Source organism: Bombina bombina, chromosome 3, assembly GCF_027579735.1.
Source record: "Bombina bombina isolate aBomBom1 chromosome 3, aBomBom1.pri, whole genome shotgun sequence".
NCBI lineage: Eukaryota > Metazoa > Chordata > Amphibia > Anura > Bombinatoridae > Bombina > Bombina bombina.
Window position 1 is genome coordinate 1,291,410,312 of NC_069501.1, and position 21,504 is coordinate 1,291,431,815.

General features: G+C 43.1%; 1 protein-coding gene across 6 annotated transcripts; it reads left to right on the top strand.

Moving 5' to 3' along the window:
- The first annotated feature begins 312 nt into the window (after positions 1-312).
- LOC128654752 (uncharacterized) lies at positions 313-4,959 on the top strand. Of its 6 annotated transcripts, XM_053708853.1 has the most exons (7): positions 313-444; positions 622-680; positions 1,167-1,223; positions 2,160-2,220; positions 2,552-2,610; positions 3,045-3,378; positions 3,542-4,959. In XM_053708853.1, exons 4-7 carry the CDS (start codon positions 2,163-2,165, stop codon positions 3,994-3,996), a joined length of 906 nt encoding a protein of 301 aa, XP_053564828.1. In that variant the 5' UTR covers positions 313-444; positions 622-680; positions 1,167-1,223; positions 2,160-2,162; the 3' UTR covers positions 3,997-4,959. The 6 variants fall into 6 exon arrangements, with proteins under 6 accessions (XP_053564828.1, XP_053564823.1, XP_053564824.1 ...); XM_053708848.1 differs by lacking the exons at positions 622-680; positions 1,167-1,223 and having other exon boundaries at positions 1,667-2,216; positions 2,277-2,773; positions 3,214-4,959; XM_053708849.1 differs by lacking the exons at positions 313-444; positions 622-680 and having other exon boundaries at positions 1,150-1,223; positions 1,610-2,216; positions 2,277-2,773; positions 3,214-4,959.
- The last annotated feature ends 16,545 nt before the right edge of the window (positions 4,960-21,504 follow it).

Consider the following 21,504-nt stretch of genomic DNA (forward strand, 5'->3'; position numbering starts at 1 on the left):
GGGTGTTATACTCTGGGGTCAGGTTATACTGTGTGTGTGTGTGCAGGTTATGTACGTGTGTTATACTCTGGGGTCAGGTTATACTGTGTGTGTGTGAGCTAGGTTATGTACGTGTTGTTATACTCTGGGGTCAGGTTATACTGTGTGTGTGTGTGTCAGGTTATGTACGTGTGTTTATACTCTGGGGTTCAGGTTATACTGTGTTTGTGTGTGTGTGTAGGTTATGTACGTGTGTTATACTCTGGGGTCAGGTTATACTGTGTGTGTGTGTGAGGTTATGTACGTGTGTTATACTCTGGGGTCACGGTTATACTGTGTGTGTGTGTGTAGGTTATGTACGTGTGTTATACTCTGGGGTCAGGTTATACTGTGTGTGTGTGTGTGTGTAGGTTATGTACGTGTGTTATACTCTGGGGTCAGGTTATACTGTGTGTGTGTGTGCAGGTTATTGTACGGTGTGTTATACTCTGGGGTACAGTGTTATACTGTGTGTGTGTGTGTGTGGAGGTTATGTACGTGTGTTATACTCTGGGGTCAGGTTATACTGTGTGTGTGTGTGTAGGTTATGTACGTGTGTTATACTCTGGGGGTCATGTCTATACTGTGTGTGTGTGTGTGTAGGTTATGTACGTGTGTTATACTCTGGGGTCAGGTTATACTGTGTGTGTGTGTGTGTGCAGGTTATGTACGTGTGTTATACTCTGGGGTCAAGGTTTATACTTGTGGGTGTGTGTGCAGGTTATGTACGTGTGTTATACTCTGGGGTCAGGTTATACTGTGTGTGTGTGTGTAGGTTATGTACGTGTGTTATACTCTGGGGTCAGGTTATACTGTGTGTGTGTGTAGGTTATGTAGTGTGTAATACTCTGGGTCAGGTTATACTGTGTGTGTGTGCTAGGTTATGTACGTGTGTTATAACTTGGGGTCAGGTTATACTGTGTGTGTGTGAGCAGGTTATGTACGTGTGTTATACTCTGGGGTCAGGTTATACTGTGGTGTGTGTGTGAGGTTATGTACGTGTGTTATACTCTGGGGTCAGGTTATACTGTGTGTGTGCAGGTTATGTACGTGTGTTATACTCTGGGGTCAGGTTATACTGTGTGTGTGTAGGTTATGTACGTTGTTATACTCTGGGGGTCAGGTTAATACTGTGTGTGTGTGTGTAGGTTATGTACGTGTGTTATACTCTGGGGTCAGGTTATACTGTGTGTGTGTGTGTGTAGGTTATGTACGTGTGTTATACTCTGGGGTCAGGTTATACTGTGTGTGTGTGTGTAGGTTATGTACGTGTGTTATACTCTGGGGTCAGGTTATACTGTGTGTGTGTGTGTGCAGGTTATGTACGTGTGTTATACTCTGGGGTCAGGTTATACTGTGTGTGTGTGAGGTTATGTACGTGTGTTATACTCTGGGGTCAGGTTATACTGTGTGTGTGTGTGTGTGTAGGTTATGTACGTGTGTTATACTCTGGGGTCAGGTTATACTGTGTGTGTGTGTAGGTTATGTACGTGTGTTATACTCTGGGGTCAGGTTATACTGTGTGTGTGTGTGTCAGGTTATGTACGTGTGTTATACTCTGGGGTCAGGTTATACTGTGTGTGTGTGTCAGGTTATGTACGTGTGTTATACTCTGGGGTCAGGTTATACTGTGTGTGTGTGTGTGCAGGTTATGTACGTGTGTTATACTCTGGGGTCAGGTTATACTGTGTGTGTGTGTGTGTGCAGGTTATGTACGTGTGTTATACTCTGGGGTCAGGTTATACTGTGTGTGTGTGTAGGTTATGTACGTGTGTTATACTCTGGGGTCAGGTTATACTGTGTGTGTGTGTGTAGGTTATGTACGTGTGTTATACTCTGGGGTCAGGTTATACTGTGTGTGTGTGCAGGTTATGTACGTGTGTTATACTCTGGGGTCAGGTTATACTGTGTGTGTGTGTGTAGGTTATGTACGTGTGTTATACTCTGGGGTCAGGTTATACTGTGTGTGTGTGCAGGTTATGTACGTGTGTTATACTCTGGGGTCAGGTTATACTGTGTGTGTGTGTGCAGGTTATGTACGTGTGTTATACTCTGGGGTCAGGTTATACTGTGTGTGTGTGTGCAGGTTATGTACGTGTGTTATACTCTGGGGTCAGGTTATACTGTGTGTGTGTGTGTAGGTTATGTACGTGTGTTATACTCTGGGGTCAGGTTATACTGTGTGTGTGTGTGTGTGTGTAGGTTATGTACGTGTGTTATACTCTGGGGTCACGGTTATACTGTGTGTGTGTGTGCAGGTTATGTACGTGTGTTATACTCTGGGGTCAGGTTATACTGTGTGTGTGTGTGTGCAGGTTATGTACGTGTGTTATACTCTGGGGTCAGGTTATACTGTGTGTGTGTGCAGGTTATGTACGTGTGTTATACTCTGGGGTCAGGTTATACTGTGTGTGTGTGTGTGCAGGTTATGTACGTGTGTTATACTCTGGGGTCAGGTTATACTGTGTGTGTGTGTGTAGGTTATGTACGTGTGTTATACTCTGGGGTCAGGTTATACTGTGTGTGTGTGCAGGTTATGTACGTGTGTTATACTCTGGGGTCAGGTTATACTGTGTGTGTGTGTGTGTGCAGGTTATGTACGTGTGTTATACTCTGGGGTCAGGTTATACTGTGTGTGTGTGTAGGTTATGTACGTGTGTTATACTCTGGGGTCAGGTTATACTGTGTGTGTGTGTGTAGGTTATGTACGTGTGTTATACTCTGGGGTCAGGTTATACTGTGTGTGTGTGTGCAGGTTATGTACGTGTTATACTCTGGGGTCAGGTTATACTGTGTGTGTGTGTGCAGGTTATGTACGTGTGTTATACTCTGGGGTCAGGTTATACTGTGTGTGTGTGTGCAGGTTATGTACGTGTGTTATACTCTGGGGTCAGGTTATACTGTGTGTGTGTGTGCAGGTTATGTACGTGTGTTATACTCTGGGGTCAGGTTATACTGTCTGTGTGTGCAGGTTATGTACGTGTGTTATACTCTGGGGTCAGGTTATACTGTGTGTATGTGCGCAGGTTATGTACGTGTGTTATACTCTGGGGTCAGGTTATACTGTGTGTGTGTGTGTGCAGGTTATGTACGTGTGTTATACTCTCGGGTCAGGTTATACTGTGTGTGTGTGTGTGTGTGCAGGTTATGTACGTGTGTTATACTCTGGGGTCAGGTTATACTGTGTGTGTGTAGGTTATGTACGTGTGTTATACTCTGGGGTCAGGTTATACTGTGTGTGTGTGTGTAGGTTATGTACGTGTGTTATACTCTGGGGTCAGGTTATACTGTGTGTGTGTGTGCAGGTTATGTACGTGTGTTATACTCTGGGGTCAGGTTATACTGTGTGTGTGTGTGCAGGTTATGTACGTGTGTTATACTCTGGGGTCAGGTTATAGTGTGTTTGTGTGCAGATTATGTACGTGTGTTATACTCTGGGGTCAGGTTATACTGTGTGTGTGTGCAGGTTATGTACGTGTGTTATACTCTGGGGTCAGGTTATACTGTGTGTGTGTGTGCGCAGGTTATGTACGTGTGTTATACTCTGGGGTCAGGTTATACTGTGTGTGTGCAGGTTATGTACGTGTCTTATACTCTGGGGTCAGGTTATACTGTGTGTGTGTGTGCAGGTTATGTACGTGTGTTATACTCTGGGGTCAGGTTATACTGTGTGTGTGTAGGTTATGTACGTGTGTTATACTCTGGGGTCAGGTTATACTGTGTGTGTGTGTGCAGGTTATGTACGTGTGTTATACTCTGGGGTCAGGTTATACTGTGTGTGTGTGTGTGCAGGTTATGTACGTGTGTTATACTCTGGGGTCAGGTTATACTGTGTGTGTGCCAGCTGTGCAATCTTTGTCAGGCCTGGTCAGAATCAGGCCTGTCCTTAAGTCTGTTGCTCACCCTTGGATCCTTAACTTTATTCTTAACCTTGTTCTTAAGGTTTTGCGGTACTTTCCATACAGTGACGTGCAGTGAGGTCAAAGACTGGTGAGGCTCTGGCTTTGATACACCCAAGAAACACATACACACACATATAGATATATATATGTGTGTCCATGATGTTATATTGCTAAATACACTCAGTGCTCCATATAGGGTGCATCCATATCAATATGTTTAGTTTGAAATTATTAAAATAACCTAAAGCCATATTTTTGTCCTGAAACTGCCAAACACTCCCATTGGTTGGAGGTAAATACCTGAGAGGGTTCTCCATCTCATCAATATTTAAAATGTTCCAAGCTTGATATTTTTGCTTGAAAGTTGTGTTTGGATAAATCTATCCTTACTAAACTGAAACAGTCACTACACAAATTAACCTAAAAAAGTGCTGATCTGACACATGAAAATGCAGTCACTTGAAAATTAGGCCAGGTGTAAATAGTCCAATTTACAAAACATAAATAAAAAACATAAGGGAATACCAAGTCTTTCATTTTAACCATAGATAAAACAAGATATATGATAAAACCCAAAACAAAAGCTTGTCCACTTCCTCTCAGCCATCTAATTACTTAAAAGAGTTTGCTTGCTTTGGCAAAAGTAAGCTTTTTGCTGGTTTTGTCAAAATACAAAAAAAAAAAAATTATCAAGCTCAAACAAATTACCTATTTTGGGAAGCTGAACATTTATTCCAGCAAAAAGCAAACTTTGGGTCACAATTATTGCATGAGAAGTTAAGTCATATTTACAAAGGGGTTTTCTCTCTGTTTTTGTTGTGGCTTATATCTTTGGAATGGGTGAAAATGACTTATTTGGCTGACATGTGGCAGTTTATATACACAAACACTCATACAGATTAGTTTAATTATTCAGGTATAAATATATTTATGACAGCAACACAGCAATTTGTCAGTTACTCTATAGGGCTGAGTATTTCAAGGCTTATATAGGTTGCATTAAAAAATCACAGATCTTTAAAGCTCTAGGTCTTCAAAATTAATAAAAAAATAACAAACATACATATAAAATTAATATAAAATTTGCAGTATACTTTTAATTTAATATATTGCAGAACCTGCAATATATTAAATAAAAAGTATTCCCTCCCTGGTAGTCTAGAGGGGGGAGCATTTAGTCTGCACCTCTGGCTGGCTCACAGTGATGTGCTGCACTCTTTCACACAAAGCTGGAACAAGGAGGGGATCAATTTGTATGGTCTGCATCAGAAGAGGTGCAGACCAAATGCTCCCCCACTAGACTACCAGGGAGGGAATACTTTTTATTTAATACTGTCTATTGCAGGTTCTGTAATATAGTAAATCAAAAGTAAACTGCAAATTTGATAACTATGATGTTTAAGGCAACCTTTATAAGCTTTGAAATACTTAGCCCTATTGAGTAACTGACAAATTGCTGTTTTCTCCAACATAGGTGTGTCCGGTCCATGGCGTCATCCTTACTTGTGGGATATTCTCCTCCCCAACAGGAAATGGCAAAGAGCCCAGCAAAGCTGGCCATATAGTCCCTCCTAGGCTCCGCCTACCCCAGTCATTCTCTTTGCCGTTGCACAGGCAACATCTCCACGGAGATGGCTTAGAGTTTTTTTGGTGTTTAAATGTAGTTTTTGTTCTTCAATCAAGAGTTTGTTATTTTAAAATAGTGCTGGTATGTACTATTTACTCTGGAACAGAAAAGAGATGAAGATTTCTGTTTGTAAGAGGAAAATGATTTTAGCAACCGTTACTAAAATCGATGGCTGTTTCCACACAGGACTGTTGAGATGAAGTAAATTCAGTTGGGGGAAACAGTGGGCAGACTTTGCTGCTTGAGGTATGACACATTTCTAACAAGACTTGGTAATGCTGGAAGCTGTCATTTTCCCTATGGGAACCGGTAAGCCATTTTCTTAGTTTAAGTAAAAGAATAAAGGGCTTCATTAGGGCTTAAAAAACTGGTAGACATTTTTCTGGGCTAAAACGATTACTTTACTAAGTATATTTGGCAGATTATTACTTTTAATAGTTGTTAAATCTTGGGGATTGTTTTAATAAAAACGGCAGGCACTGTATTGGACACCTTTTTCACTGGGGGCCTTTTCTAGTCATAGACAGAGCCTCATTTTCGCGCCTCTAATGCGCAGTTGTTTTTGGAAAGCATGGCATGCAGATGCATGTGTGAGGAGCTAAGAACCACTGAAAAAGCTTATAGAAGGCGTCATTTGGTATCGTATTCCCCTCTGGGCTTGGTTGGGTCTCAGCAAAGCAGATACCTGGGACTGTATAGGGGTTAAATGTAAAAACGGCTCCGGTTCCGTTATTTTAAGGGTTAAAGCTTTCAAATTTGGTGTGCAATACTTTTAAGGCTTTAAGTTACTGTGGTGAAATTTTGGTGAATTTTGAACAATTCCTTCATACTTTTTCACATATTCAGTAATAAAGTGTGTTCAGTTTAAAATTTAAAGGGACAGTAACGGTTTTATTGTAAAACGTTTTTTGTGCTTTGTTGACAAGTTTAAGCCTGTTTAACATGTCTGAACCATCAGATAACGATGTTCTATATGTATGAAAGCCAATGTGTCTCCCCTTTTAAATATATGTGATATATTTGTGTCATAATGTCCAAACAAAGTAGGGATAATAATGCCATAGATATATTGCCCAAGATGATTCCTCTAATGAGGGGAGTAAGCATGGTACTGCATCATCCCCTTCTGTGTCTACACCAGTTTTGCCCACACAAGAGGCCCCTAGTACATCTAGTGCGCCAATACTTATTACCATACAACACTTAATGGCTGTAATGGATAATTCTATTGCATGCATTTTTTCCAAAATGCCTACTTATCAGAGAAAGCGTGATTGCTCTGTTTTAAACACTGAAGAGCAAGAGGACGCTGATGATATCTGTTCTGACATACCCTCACACCTATCTGAAGGGGCCAGGAGGGAGGTTTTGTCTGAGGGAGAAATTTCAGATTCAGGGAAAATTTCTCAACAAGCAGAACCTGATATTGTAACTTTTAAATTTAAATTAGAACATCTCCACGCACTACTTAAGGAGGTATTATCTACTCTGGATGATTGTGACAATTTGGTAATTCCAGAGAAATTAGGTAAGATGGACAAGTTCCTAGAGGTTCCGGTGCCCCCCGATGTTTTTCCTATACCCAAGCGGGTGGCGGACATAGTAAATAAGGAGTGGGAAAGGCCCGGCATACCTTTTGTCCTCCCCCTATATTTAAGAAATTATTTCCTATAGTCGACCCCAGAAAGGACTTATGGCATACAGTCCCCAAGGTCGAGGGGGCGGTTTCTACTCTAAACAAACGCACTTCTATTCCTATAGAAGATAGTTGTGCTTTCAAGATCCTATGGATTTAAGGTTAGAGGGTTTGCTTAAAAAGATGTTTGTTCAGCAAGGTTACCTTCTACAACCAATTTCATGCATTGTTCCTGTCACTACAGCTGCGTGTTTCTGGTTCGAAGAACTAGAAAAGTCGCTCAATAAAGAATCTTCGTACGAGGAGGTTTTGGACAGAGTTCAAGCTTTTAAATTGGCTAACTCTTTTATTTTAGATGCCGCTTTGCAATTAGCTAGATTAGCGGCGAATAATTCAGGGTTTGCTATCGTGGCGCGCAGAGCGCTTTTGCTTAGCATCCCTTTCAAGGGTAAAACTCTGTTTGGCCCTGACTTGAAAGAGATTGTTTCAGACATCACTGGGGGAAAGGGCCACGCCCTTCCTCTGGATAGGTCTTTTAAGGCTAAAAATAAACCAAATTTTCGTCCCTTTCGCAGAAACGGACCAGCCTCAAATTCTACACCCTCTAAGCAAGAGGGTAATACTTCTCAAACCAAGCCAGCCTGGAGGCCGATGCAAGGCTGGAACAAGGGTAAGCAGGCCAAGTCACCTGCCACTGCTACCAAAACAGCATGAAGTGTTGGCCCCCGATCTGGGACCGGATCTGGTGGGGGGCAGACTTTCTCTCTTTGCTCAGGCTTGGGCAAGAGATGTTCAGGATCCTTGGGCGCTAGAAATAGTTTCTCAAGGTTATCTCCTGGAATTCAGGGAACTACCCCCAAGGGGAAGGTTCCACAGGTCTCAATTATCTTCGAACAGGCATTCTTATACTGTGTAGAAGACCTGTTAAGCATGGGAGTGATTCATCCTGTTCCATTAGGAGAACAAGGGATGGGTTTTTACTCCAACCTGTTCATAATTCCCAAAAAAGAGGGAACATTCAGACCAATTTTAGATCTCAAGATTCTAAACAAGTTTCTAAGGGTTTCATCGTTCAAAATGGAAACCATTCGAACGATCCTTCCTACCATCCAGGAAGGTCAATTCATGACCACGGTGGACTTAAAGGATGCGTACCTACGTATTCCTATCCACAAGGAACATTTTCGGTTCCTGAGGTTCGCCTTTCTGGACAAGCATTACCAGTTTGTGGCACTTCCATTCGGATTAGCCACTGCTCCAAGGATTTTCACAAAGGTACTAGGGTCCCTTCTAGCGGTGCTAAGACCAAGGGGCATTGCAGTAGTACCTTACTTGGACGACATCCTGAGTCAAGTGTCATCTCTGTCAAAAGCAAGGGCTCATACGGACATTGTCCTAGCTTTTCTCAGATCTCACAGGTGGAAAGTGAACATAGAAAAAAGTTCTCTGTCCCCGTCAACAAGAGTTCCCTTCTTGGGAACAATAATAGTTTCCTTAGAAATGAAGGTTTTTCTGACAGAGGCCAGAAAATCAAAACTTCTAAGCTCTTGTCAGGTACTTCATTCTGTTCTTCTTCCTTCCATAGCGCAGTGCATGGAAGTAATAGGTTTGATGGTTGCGGCAAGGGACATAGTTCCTTTTGCACGAATTCATCTAAGACCATTACACCTGTGCATGCTCAGACAGTGGAATGGGGATTATACAGACTTGTCTCCGACGATACAAGTAGATCAAATAACCAGAGATTCACTCCGTTGGTGGCTGACCCTGGACAACCTGTCACAGGGAATGAGCTTCCGCAGACCAGAGTAGGTCATTGTCACGACCGACGCCAGTCTGGTGGGCTGGGGCGCGGTCTGGGAACCCCTGAAAGCTCAGGGTCTATGGTCTCGGGAAGAATCTCTTCTCCCTATAAACATTCTGGAACTGAGAGCGATATTCAATGCTCTCAAGGCTTGGCCTTGACTAGCAAAGGCCAAATTCATAAGGTTTCAATCAGACATCATGACGACTGTTACATATATCAACCATCAGGGGGAAACAAGGAGTTCCCTGGCGATGGAGGAGCATCCGGGGGAGTGGGAACTCCATCTGGAAATCTTTGCCCAAATAACTCAATTATGGGGCATTCCAGACATGGTTCTGATGGCCTCTCGTCAGAACTTCAAGGTCCCTTGTTACGGGTCCAAATCCAGGGATCCCAAGGCGACTCTATTGGATACAATAGTAGCACCTTGGATCTTCAACCTAGCTTATGTATTCCCACCGTTTCCTCTCATTCCCAGGCTGGTAGCCAGGATCAATCTGGAGAGGGCTTCGGTGATCTTGATAGTTCCTGTGTGGCCACGCAGGACTTGGTATGCAGACCTGGTGAATGTGTCATCGGCTCCACCATGGAAGCTACCTTTGAGACAGGACCTTCTTATTCAGGGTCCATTCGAACATCCGAATCTGGTTTTCCTCCAACTGACTGCTTGGAGTTTGAAAGCTTGATTTTATCAAAGCGTGGGTTTTCAGATTCTGTAATAGATACTCTTATTCAGGCTAGAAAGCCTGTAACTAGAAAAATTTACCATAATATATGGAAAAAATATATCTGTTGGTGTGAATCTAAAGGATTCCCATGGAACAAGATAAAAATTCCTAATATTCTTTCCTTTCTACAAGAAGGTTTGGAGAAAGGATTTTCTGCAAGTACAGATCTCTGCTTTATCTGTTTTACTTCACAAAAGGCTGGCAGCTGTGCCAGACGTTTCAGCGTTTGTTCAGGCTCTGGTTAGAATCAAGCCTGTTTACAGACCTTTGACTCTTCCCTGGAGTCTTAATCTAGTTCTTTCAGTTCTTCAAGGGGTTCCGTTTGGACCCTTACATTCCGTAGATATTAAGTTATTATCTTGGAAAGTTTTGTTTTAGGTGCAATTACTTCCGCTAGAAGAGTTTCTGAGTTATCTGCTCTGCTGTGTTCTCCGCCCTATCTGGTCCATGCAGATAAGGTGGTTTTACGTACTGAGCCTGGTTTTCTTCCGAAGGTTGTTTCCAACAAAAATATTAACCAGGAGATAGTTGTACCTTCTTTGTGTCCGAATCCAGTTTCATAGAAGGAACGTTTGTTACACAATTTGGACGTTGTCCGTGCTCTAAAATTCTATTTAGAGGCTACTGAAGATTTTAGACAAACATCTTCTTTGTTTGTTGTTTATTCTGGTTAAAGGAGAGGTAAAAAAGCAACTTCTACCTCTCTTTCCTTTTGGTTTAAAAGCATCATCAGATTGGCTTTTGAGACTGCCGGACGGCAGCCTCCTGAAAGTATCACAGCTCACTCCACTAGGGCTGTGGCTTCCACATGGGCCTTCAAGAATGAGGTTCCTGTTGACCAAATTTTTTTTTTAAATTATATACTTTTGCTTCTTCGGAGGCTATTTTTGGGAGAAAGGTTTTGCAAGCCGTGGTGCCTTCCGTTTGGGTGACCTGATTTGCTCCCTCCCTTCATCCGTGTCCTAAAGCTTTGGTATTGGTTCCCACAAGTAAGGATGACGCCGTGGACCGGACACACCTATGTTGGAGAAAACAGAATTTATGCTTACCTGATAAATTACTTTCTCCAACGGTGTGTCCGGTCCACGGCCCGCCCTGGTTTTTTAATCAGGTCTGATGAATTATTTTCTCTAACTACAGTCACCACGTTACCATATGGTTTCTCCTATATATATTTCCTCCTGTCCGTCGGTCGAATGACTGGGGTAGGCGGAGCCTAGGAGGGACTATATGGCCAGCTTTGCTGGGCTCTTTGCCATTTCCTGTTGGGGAGGAGAATATCCCACAAGTAAGGATGACGCCGTGGACCGGACACACCGTTGGAGAAAGTAATTTATCAGGTAAGCATAAATTCTGTTTTTCTGTCATATATATATATATATATATACCTGAATATTTGAACTATTCTGTGTTTGTGTATAATTATGTATAGATAAACTGCCACATTTCAGCCAAATTAGTCATTTTTACCCATTCCACAACAAAAACATAGATAGAAAACCCCTTTGTAAATATGATTTAACACCTTATACAATAATTCTGACCCAAAATTTTCACTTTTTCTGCTGGAATAAATGTTCAGCTTTCCAAAATAGGTAATTTGTTTGAGCTTAATAACTTTTTTATTTTGCCAAAACCAACAGAAAGCTTACTTTTGCCAAAGCAAACAAACTATTTTAAGTAGTTTCACTCGCTGGCCAGGCTCGGTGCACTGCTAGCCCGCAGCAGGGCTAAAGGTGGGGGAAAAACATAGCCCATCATGCGACTCACAGTTCACACACACACATCCTAACTTTAAATTTAGGCAGGGAGGGCAAGGGCGGACATATAGGTGTTGCAGGCCTGAGGCTTTATTTTTAGTAAAAATAAAGCCTCAGTCCCGCAACATCTAAGTCCGCCCCTGCCCTCCCTTCCTAAGTTTAAAGTTGAGATGTGTGTGTGAACTGTGAGTCGCATCATGGGCTATGTCAGTGTCACTTACCTGTACTGTAGAAGAGTCAAGTGACAGTAGTAGGCAGCAGCTGTCCTCCGCTGCGAAAAAACTGGCTCTTCTGCTCTTCTTCCCTCTCTGGTGGTGCACTGTGGCGGGATCGTTGGTTTGCGCATGCACACTGCGCAGGGAGTCAAAGAACGCCGGTCATGTTCTCCTGGTACTGTCAATCACCAGGAGAACATACATGACCGGCGCTCATTGGCTAAGAGGCTGCTTTAGCGATGCCTCCTATATTAAGTTTTTAGCCGCACTTCAGCACAAACCACCACCGGGTGGCGCAGCTGATTGGCTACAGATAGCAAAGCATGCTACAAGTCAACCCCTGTGCCTCTCTATTGCGCAATATAGCGGAAAAAAATAGAAAAAAAAAGTAAAATATATTTTAAATGATTTTTTTTTTAAAATTGATTTTTAAATAAAAAATGCCCCAAATGGCAGGTGCGGCAGTGCCTCACCTGCCTCCTATGACTGCACGTCACTGTTTCCATAGATATTTAGTGTCATCTCGGTAGGCTTTCTTTTCTGCTCGGAGAGTCTCGGAACTCTCAGCTTGGCAGTGTGTTTCGTTTTATCTTATCTTTCTTGCAGATAAGGTGGTTCTTCATAGGGAATTGTTGTTCCTTGTCTATGTCCCAATCCTTTTTATCATAAGTAACGTTAGTGGCACAACTTGGATCTGTCTACAGGCGACTAAGGATTTTCGCCAGTTTTCTGTTTGGTTGTTTTTCTCTCTGGGACAGTTACTTCTGTTTTCCTTTGGTTGGAAGTATACTTTGTTTAGTAATGAGACTGCTGTACAGCAGCCTCTTGAGAGAATTGCAGTTCTTTTCTCTTGCAAGGTGTATCCAGTCCACGGATTCATCCTTACTTGTGGGATATTCTCATTCCCTACAGGAAGTGGCAAAGAGAGCACACAGCAGAGCTGTCCATATAGCTCCCCCTCTGGCTCCGCCCCCCCAGTCATTCTCTTTGCCGCTCTAACAAGTAGCATCTCCACGGGAGGGTAAAGTGAATGTGGTGTTAGATTTGTAGTTTTTATATCTTCAATCAAAAGTTTGTTATTTTTAAATAGTGCCGGTTTGTACTATTTACTCTCTGGCAGAAAGTGATGAAGAATTCTGCTGAGAGGAAGATGATTTTAGCATGTTGTAACTAAAATCCACTGCTGTTCCCACACAGGACTGAGGAGTACCAGAAAACTTCAGTTGGGGGGAACAGTTATCAGGCTTAACTGCTTTGAGGTATGTTTCAGTCATCTTTTTTTCTAGTCAAGACAAGATAATGCTAGAAGACTGACAAGATTCCCCATGTGGGAAGGGTAAGCCATGCTCTGAGACTTAGTATAGAACTAGAGGCTTATTTAAGAGGGCTCATTAGACTGGTTATCACCTTTGCAGGGCAATCGATTATTTTATTTGACAAAATACTCTTTATGGACACTTTTAAAGCACTTTGGTGTGTTTATTTGGGGTTTTATTCCACATGGCATTATTTTTAGTCACCTAAATTGGGTTCTGAAGGCCCCACAGCTGTGGAGTGGGAGGGGCCTAATTTCGCGCCTCAGTTGCGCAGTTTATTCTGACAGATTTCCTTACATGCTGCTTCACATGGGTCCAGAGACTGCTTGAGGACTTCAGGAGGCTTGATTTTCTCTGATTCAATCCTTAAGGGAAGGTAGGGCCACAGCAGGCTGCTGTGGCAAGGTGCTGTAGTTTATTAACCAGTTGTTGGCTTTAGGTAGCTCCGGTTTGGGTATTAAAGGGTTAATCAGGCTGAAACTTGCTGTGCAATCATATCGAAGCATTAGGCACATACTGTAAAAATTTCAAGAGATTTGGTTCATTTTTCACCGTTTTGTAAAATTGTGTGCGCTTTTATTTCTTAAAGGCACAGTACCATTTATTGCATATTCTATTTTTTATTTGATAAAGTGTTTTTCCAAGCCTGCTTGTGTATATTACTAATCTGTTAAACATCTGACACTAAGGAAAAGCCTTGCTCTATGTGTTCAGAAGCCATGGTGGAACCCCCACTCAAAATGTGTCCCAAGTGCACTAATGTCTCTATACACTTTAAGGATCATATTGTGTCACTTAAAAATATAGCCCTAGATGATTCTTTGACTGAAGGTAATGAGGATAGTCCGCCTTCCTCTCCCCATGTGTCATCACCAGTTACGCCCGCTCAAGCGATACCTAGTACCTCTAGTGCATTGGCACCTATTACATTGCAACAACTGGCGGCAGGCATGGATGATTCCCTTGCGGCCTTTCTATCCAAACTGCCAGTTTTCCCTAAAAAGCGCGATAGCTCTGTTTTGAGAACAGATGAGGAGCAGTCGGAAGCTTTGGGAGGTTTATCTGAACCCTCACAACACTCTGAAGTAGGGGCGAGGGATGTACTGTCTGAGGGAGAAATTTCTGACTCAGGAAAAGTTTCTCAGCGGGCAGAATCAGATTTACTAGCATTTAAATTGGAACACCTCCGCGTACTGCTTAGGGAGGTCTTATCAACTCTGGATGATTGTGACCCTATGGTGGTCCCAGAGAAATTGTGTAAAATGGACAAATTTCTAGAAGTCCCTGTATACACTGATGCGTTTCCGATCCTTAAGAGGGTGGCGGATATTGTTGATAGGGAATGGGAGAGACCAGGTGTACCTTTTGTTCCCCCCCCATCTTTAAGAAAATGTTCCCCATAACTGATCCCAGGCGGGACGCGTGGCAGACGGTCCCTAAGGTAGAGGGGGCAGTTTCAACACTAGCCAAGCGCACAACCATACCAATTGAAGACAGTTGTGCTTTCAAAGATCCTATGGATAAAAAATTAGGTTTACTAAAGAAAATATTTGTTCAACAAGGTTTCCTTCTCCAACCTATTGCCTGCATTATTCCTGTAACTACTGCAGCGGCTTTTTGGTTTGAGGCGCTGGAGGAGTCACTCCAGAGGGAGACTTCATATGACGAAGTCATGGATAGAATTAATGCTCTAAAACTGGCTAATTCTTTTATCACAGATGCCGCTTTGCAATTAGCTAAGTTAGCGGCGAAAAAATCTGGTTTTGCCATAATGGCGCGCAGAGCGCTTTGGCTCAAGTCATGGTCGGCCGATGTGTCGTCCAAAACAAAATTACTAAATATTCCTTTCAAGGGAAAGACCCTTTTCGGTCCCGAGTTGAAAGAGATTATCTCGGATATTACTGGGGGAAAGGGCCATGCCCTCCCGCAAGATAGGCCTTTTAAGGCTAAAAACAAGGCTAATTTTCGCTCCTTTCGCAACTTCAGGAGCGGTCCTGCTTCAACCTCTGCAACCGCAAAGCAAGAGGGTAATGCTTCACAGCCCAAAGCAACCTGGAAACCTTTGCAGGGCTGGAACAAGGGTAAACAGGCCAAAAAGCTACTAAGACAGCATGAAGGGGTAGCCCCCGATCCGGGACCGGATCTGGTAGGGGGCAGACTCTCTCTCTTTGCTCAGGCTTGGGCAAGAGATGTTCCCGATCCCTGGGCATTAGAGATCATTGCTCAGGGATATCTTCTAGAATTCAAGGACTCTCCTCCAAGGGGAAGGTTCCACATTTCTCTACAGACCAGACAAAGAAAGAGGCGTTCTTACGCTGTGTAGAAGATCTACTCAAGATGGGAGTGATATATCCAGTTCCAATTACAGAACAAGGACTGGGTTTTTACTCAAACCTGTTTGTGGTTCCCAAAAAGGAAGGAACTTTCAGGCCAATCCTGGATCTAAAAATTCTAAACAAATTCCTCAGAGTTCCATCATTCAAGATGGAGACCATTCGGACAATCTTACCTATGATCCAGGATGGTAAATATGACTACCGTGGATCTGAAGGATGCGTACCTACATATTCCTATCCACAAAGATCATCATCCGTTCCTAAGGTTCGCCTTTCTGAACAAGCATTACCAGTTCGTGGCCCTTCCCTTCGGGTTGGCCACCGCTCCCAGAATTTTCACAAAAGTGCTTGGGTCCCTTCTGGCGGTACTAAGACTGCGGGGCATTGCAGTAGCACCTTATCTGGACGACATCTTAATACAGGCGTCTTTTCCCAGAGCCAAGGCTCACACGGAGATTGTTCTGGCCTTTCTAAGGTCTCACGGGTGGAAGGTGAACGTCGAAAAAAGTTCTCTGTCCCTGCTCACAAAGGTTCCCTTCCTGGGAACACTCATAGACTCGGTAGAAATGAAAATATTTCTGACGGAGGTCAGAAAATTAAAACTTTTAACTACTTGCCGAGTTCTTCATTCCATTCCTCGGCCATCTGTAGCTCAGTGCATGGAGGTAATAGGATTAATGGTAGAGGCAATGGACGTAGTCCCTTTTGCTCGAATACATCTCAGACCACTGCAACTGTGCATGCTCAAACAGTGGAATGGGGATTATGCAGATTTATCTCCTCAAATACAACCTGTCTCAGGGAATGAGCTTCCGCAGACCGGAGTGGATCATTGTAACGACCGCCGCCAGTCTGTTAGGCTGGGGCGCGGTCTGGGACTCCCTGAAAGCTCAGGGCCTATGGTCTCGGGAAGAGTCTCTTCTTCCGATAAACATTTTGGAACTGAGAGCGATATTCAACACGCTCCAGGCTTGGCCGCAACTAGCGGCGGCCAAATTTATCAGGTTTCAGTCGGACAACATCACGACTGTAGCGTACATCAATCATCAGGGAGGAACAAAGAGTTCCCTAGCGATGAAGGAAGTAACCAAAATAATCAGGTGGGCGGAGGTTCACTCCCGCCATTTATTTGCAATTCACATCCCAGGAGTAGACAACTGGGAGGCGGATTTTCTAAGTCGTCAGACTTTTCACCCGGGGGAGTGGGAACTCCACCCAGAGGTTTTTGCTCAGCTGACCCAGCGATGGGGCATTCCAGAATTGGATCTGATGGCGTCCCGTCAGAATACCAAACTTCCTCTTTACGGATACAGGTCCAGGGACCCCAAGGCGGCATTGATAGATGCTCTAGTAGCGCCTTGGTCCTTCAGTCTGGCTTATGTCTTTCCACCGTTTCCCCTTCTCCCTCGGCTGGTAGCCAGAATCAAACAGGAGAAGGCTTCGGTAATTCTGATAGCGCCTGCGTGGCCACACAGGACTTGGTATGCAGACCTAGTGGACATGTCATCTGTCCCACCGTGGACACTGCCAATGAGGCAGGATCTTCTAATACAGGGTCCATTCAAGCATCCAAATCTAGTTTCTCTACAACTGACTGCTTGGAGATTGAACGCTTAATTCTATCTCAGCGTGGGTTCTCTGAATCAGTTATAGATACTCTGATCCAGGCTAGAAAGCCTGTCACCAGGAAAATTTACCATAAGATATGGCGAAAATATCTTTGTTGGTGTGAATCCAAGGGTTACTCGTGGAGTAAGATTAGGATTCCAAAGATATTGTCTTTTCTCCAAGAAGGATTGGAGAAAGGCTTGTCAGCTAGTTCCTTAAAGGGACAGATATCTGCTCTGTCTATCTTGTTACACAAGCGTCTGGCAGAAGTACCAGACGTTCAAGCGTTTGCTCAGGCTTTAGTAAGAATCAAGCCTGTCTATAAACCTGTGGTTCCTCCATGTAGTCTAAATTTAGTTCTTTCAGTTCTTCAAGGGGTTCCGTTTGAACCTTTACATTCCATAGATATTAAGTTATTATCTTGGAAAGTTTTGTTTTTGGTAGCTATATCTTCTGCTCGAAGAGTTTCAGAATTGTCTGCTTTGCAGTGTAATTCACCTTATCTGGTGTTCCATGCAGATAAGGTAGTTTTGCGTACCATGCCTGGTTTTCTTCCTAAAGTTGTATCTAACAAGAACATTAACCAGGAAATCATTGTTCCTTCCCTGTGTCCTAATCCAGCTTCTAAGAAGGAACGGCTTTTACACAATCTTGATGTGGTCCGTGCTTTGAAATTCTATTTACAAGCAACTAAGGATTTCAGACAAACATTGTGACAGACCCTTCTGTCAGAACTGAAGGAGTTAACTTTGTTCAGCTTTAAGAAGCTATTTTCTAAAGACAGGTTCACTGGCCTCAGCTATTGTGTACTGTAATTAAGTCTAGTGATAAACATTCCCATTGTTTAATCACCTCCAGAGTCAGACTGCTAGTTGATAAGATGGACTGCATTGTTTTCTTGTGTTTAAATTGTTATCTGCTTAAGTAATGTAATTCTATTGTGGCATATCAAAGGGCGTTTGCTCTCTATATAATGTACAATATTCTTTCAACCCCCCAGCTGGGGTCAGACCTGCATAAATACTAGGCATATAGCCTTTAATAAATGGCATTCTGTTTTAAACCTCCAAATGTGGAGCCTGGTCTCATGTTTGAGGAGGGGAATTAGCTGGGTTGTGAGTTGTTGATCTCACATTCAGGGCATCATCCATCTGGTATTAACCCTTGGTATCCTGTTGGTACCGTAACAAACATCTTTGTTTGTTGTGTCTTCTGGTAAAAGGAGAGGTCAGAAAGCGACTGCTACCTCTCTTTCCTTCTGGTTGAAAAGCATCATCCGATTGGCTTATGAGACTGCTGGGCAGCAGCCTCCTGAACGAATTACAGCTCATTCCACCAGAGCTGTGGCTTCCACGTGGGCTTTCAAGAATGATGCTTCTGTTGAACAGATTTGTAAGGCAGCGACTTGGTCTTTACTGCATACTTTTGCCAAATTTTACAGATTCGATACTTTTGCTTCTTCGGAGGCTATTTTTGGGAGAAAGGTTTTGCAATCAGTGGTGCCTTTTGTTTATGTTACCTGACTTGTCCCCTCCCTTCATCCGTGTCCTAAAGCTTTGGTATTGGTATCCCACAAGTAAGGATGAATCCGTGGACTGGATACACCTTGCAAGAGAAAACAGAATTTATGCTTACCTGATAAATTACTTTCTCTTGCGGTGTATCCAGTCCACGGCCCGCCCTGGCAATTAAGTCAGGTCAAAATTTCTTGTTTAAACTACAGTCACCACTGCACCCTATGGTTTCTCCTTTTTCTCCTAACCGTTGGTCGAATGACTGGGGGGGCGGAGCCAGAGGGGGAGCTATATGGACAGCTCTGCTGTGTGCTCTCTTTGCCACTTCCTGTAGGGAATGAGAATATCCCACAAGTAAGGATGAATCCGTGGACTGGATACACCGCAAGAGAAAGTAATTTATCAGGTAAGCATAAATTCTGTTTTCTCTAGGGCTGTATCTGCTTCTTGGGTTTTAAGAATGAAGCTCTTGTGGATCAGCATTGCAAGGCAAGATTTATAGTTGGTCTCGACTGAGGTTTTTTCTGGGAGAAGGGTTTTTCAAGTGGTGGTGCCTTCTGTTTAGGTGCCTGTCTTGCCCTCCCTTATCATCTGTGTCCTTTAGCTTGGGTATTGATTCCCAACAGTAATTACTGATGGACTCACCGTGTAATTAGAAAGAAAACAAAATGTATGCCTACCTGATGCATTTCTTTCTTTCTTGAAATGAGTCCACGGCCCCTGTTTTTTTCAAGACAGTTTCTTTGTTATATAAAACTCAGGCACCTCTGCACCTTGTGTGTTATTTCCTTTCTCTCCTTTCCCTTGGTCGAATGACTGGGGGTTGTGATTAGGGAAGTGACACTTAACAGCTTTGCTGTGGTGCTCATTGCCTCCTCTGCTGGCCAGGAGTGATATTCCCCAATAGTAATTAATGATAATCCGTGGACTCATCATGTCAAGAAAGAAAGAAATGTATCAAGAAAGCATACATTTTGTTTTTGAACGTTGTCGCTTCTGCCTCCCCCCCCCCCCCTTTTTAATACGGGGAGAGGCCACAGCTGCATTCATTACTTTTGGGAAAATCCCGAACCTGGCCACCAGGAGGAGGCAAAGACACCCCAGCCAAAGGCTTAAATACCTCCCCCCACTCCCCAGTCATTCTTTGCCTTTCGTTACAGGAGTTTGGCAGAGAAGTGTCGGAAGATTCGGAGTAGTCTCTTATAGAGGGTAGTACTCTTTGGAATGGAACTGGAGTTTTAAGTAGCGCTGTCAGCCTCTCAGTGAGAGCATGGGCGAAAGTTAGAGTCCGGAGATGCAGGGAGAGCATCCCGACTCATATTAAAGGGACAGTCTAGGCCAAAATAAACTTTCATGATTCAGATAGAGCATGTAATTTAAAACAATTTTCCAATTTACTTTTATCACCAATTTTGCTTTGTTCTCTTGGTATTCTTAGTTGAAAGCTTAACCTAGGAGGTTCATGTGCTAATTTCTTAGACCTTGAAGCCCACCTCTTTCAGAATGCATTTTAACAGTTTTTCACCACTAGAGGGTGTTAGTTCATGTATTTCCTATAGATAACACTGTGCTCGTGCACATGAAGTTATCTGGGAGCAGCTACTGATTGGCTAAACTGCAAGTCTGTCAAAAGAACTGAAATAAAGGGGCAGTTTGCAGAGGCTTAGATACAAGATAATCACAGAGGTAAAAAGTATATTATTATAACTGTGTTAGTTATGCAAAACTGGGGAATGGGTAATAAAGGGATTATCTATCTTTTAAAACAATAAAAATTCTGGTGTAGACTGTCCCTTTAACAACTCCATAAACAATCAGTGTTGATGAGTTTCGCTGCCTGCTTTTCTGCACTCAAGTCTATGTCAGAAGCGCTGCTACCATCTGTCTAACTTGAAGGTCCGTGTTGCTGTTCCACAGCATAGATTCCGGTTAGATCGTTTGTCTTTACATGCATAAAATGTTAGCAGTATATAAAAGGGTCTCAGTGGGACTCGTTTATGGAATCAAGGGTAAATATCTCCTGATGGGGATCTTTTGAACAGTGGGGATTTTAGTCATGTTTATGTGATTCTGGCTGCTTATGTGTAGAGACGTTTTGAGGCTCATAGGCTATTGCAGAACATACAGGTTAATTTTTCGAGGTGCATAGTTTTATTTATTTTAAGAAGTTTTCTCTGATTCAGATTTTGATACCCGTGTAAGGAGGACAGGGTAACCCAGCCCTCTCAATTATGTTCTGTATGCCGTAATATAGTGTTCTCATGTTAGAGAATGAGCCATCGCCTCTAAAGATTCTGCATCCTGTGAGGTGCGTTCCCTAGACTCTTCTGTTCCTACACAGGCAGTTATCCCGTATACCGCTACCCCTTCTCCTGAAGTAGGTTTATTTCCGCCAGAAGTTACTATGCGGTTTCTCATGGCCATATCTTTGGCTTTAGCACACTTGGATCTTCCTTCCACATAAAGGCGCAGGCCTAATTCGTGCAGGTGTCTGATCAGTCTTTTGGGGAAGCGGTGTCCTCTGAGGCTTCAGAGCTGCTACCTCCAGGGTTCGGAGCCCCCAGATACTTCGGAGGCTAACTTTGCTTTTACTTCTTGCTTATGTACTTCTGCGAGAGATTTTGGCGATGTTGGAGGTTCCCAGTTCTGATCAGTCAGCTGAATCTCATTCTTCTGTATCAGATAGCGAACTTGTTTAGGCGTCTGGATGGATAGTGATCTGATTCCTTATCATCTCTTCATTTCCAGTTCTGAGCTCTTAAGGTTTCGCATGACGGACTGGACCTGTCAGTTTCACTTTCATTTTGGCATTCACTTGTGTGCGCTTGCCACATTTCTTTTATAATCCGGTTAGGATAAACTTTTCTTTTCTTTAATTTTTAGAGCTCGGGATTGTTTTAGAAATTCTTCTTGGGAAGACTTCGCCTCTGGGTTTCTGGTACTAGTGATTTGCATCGCGATTGGTGGAAGTTTCTTATATAAAAAAAAAAGTTGTGTCTGGTCTGGGTGATGTTCCCTCGATTTGTCCGAGACTATG

Excerpts from the sequence above, each read along its gene's own strand:
- LOC128654752 (XM_053708848.1), top strand. The coding sequence starts at position 334 with ATGTACGTGTGTTATACTCTGGGGTCAGGTTATACTGTGTGTGTGTGT. Across the intron at positions 2,217-2,276 it reads CTGTGTGTGTGTGTGTGTGT|GTTATGTACGTGTGTTATAC; the intron begins GTAGGTTATGTA and ends GTGTGTGTGCAG. Across the intron at positions 2,774-3,213 it reads TACTGTGTGTGTGTGTGCAG|GTTATGTACGTGTGTTATAC; the intron begins GTTATGTACGTG and ends GTGTGTGTGTAG.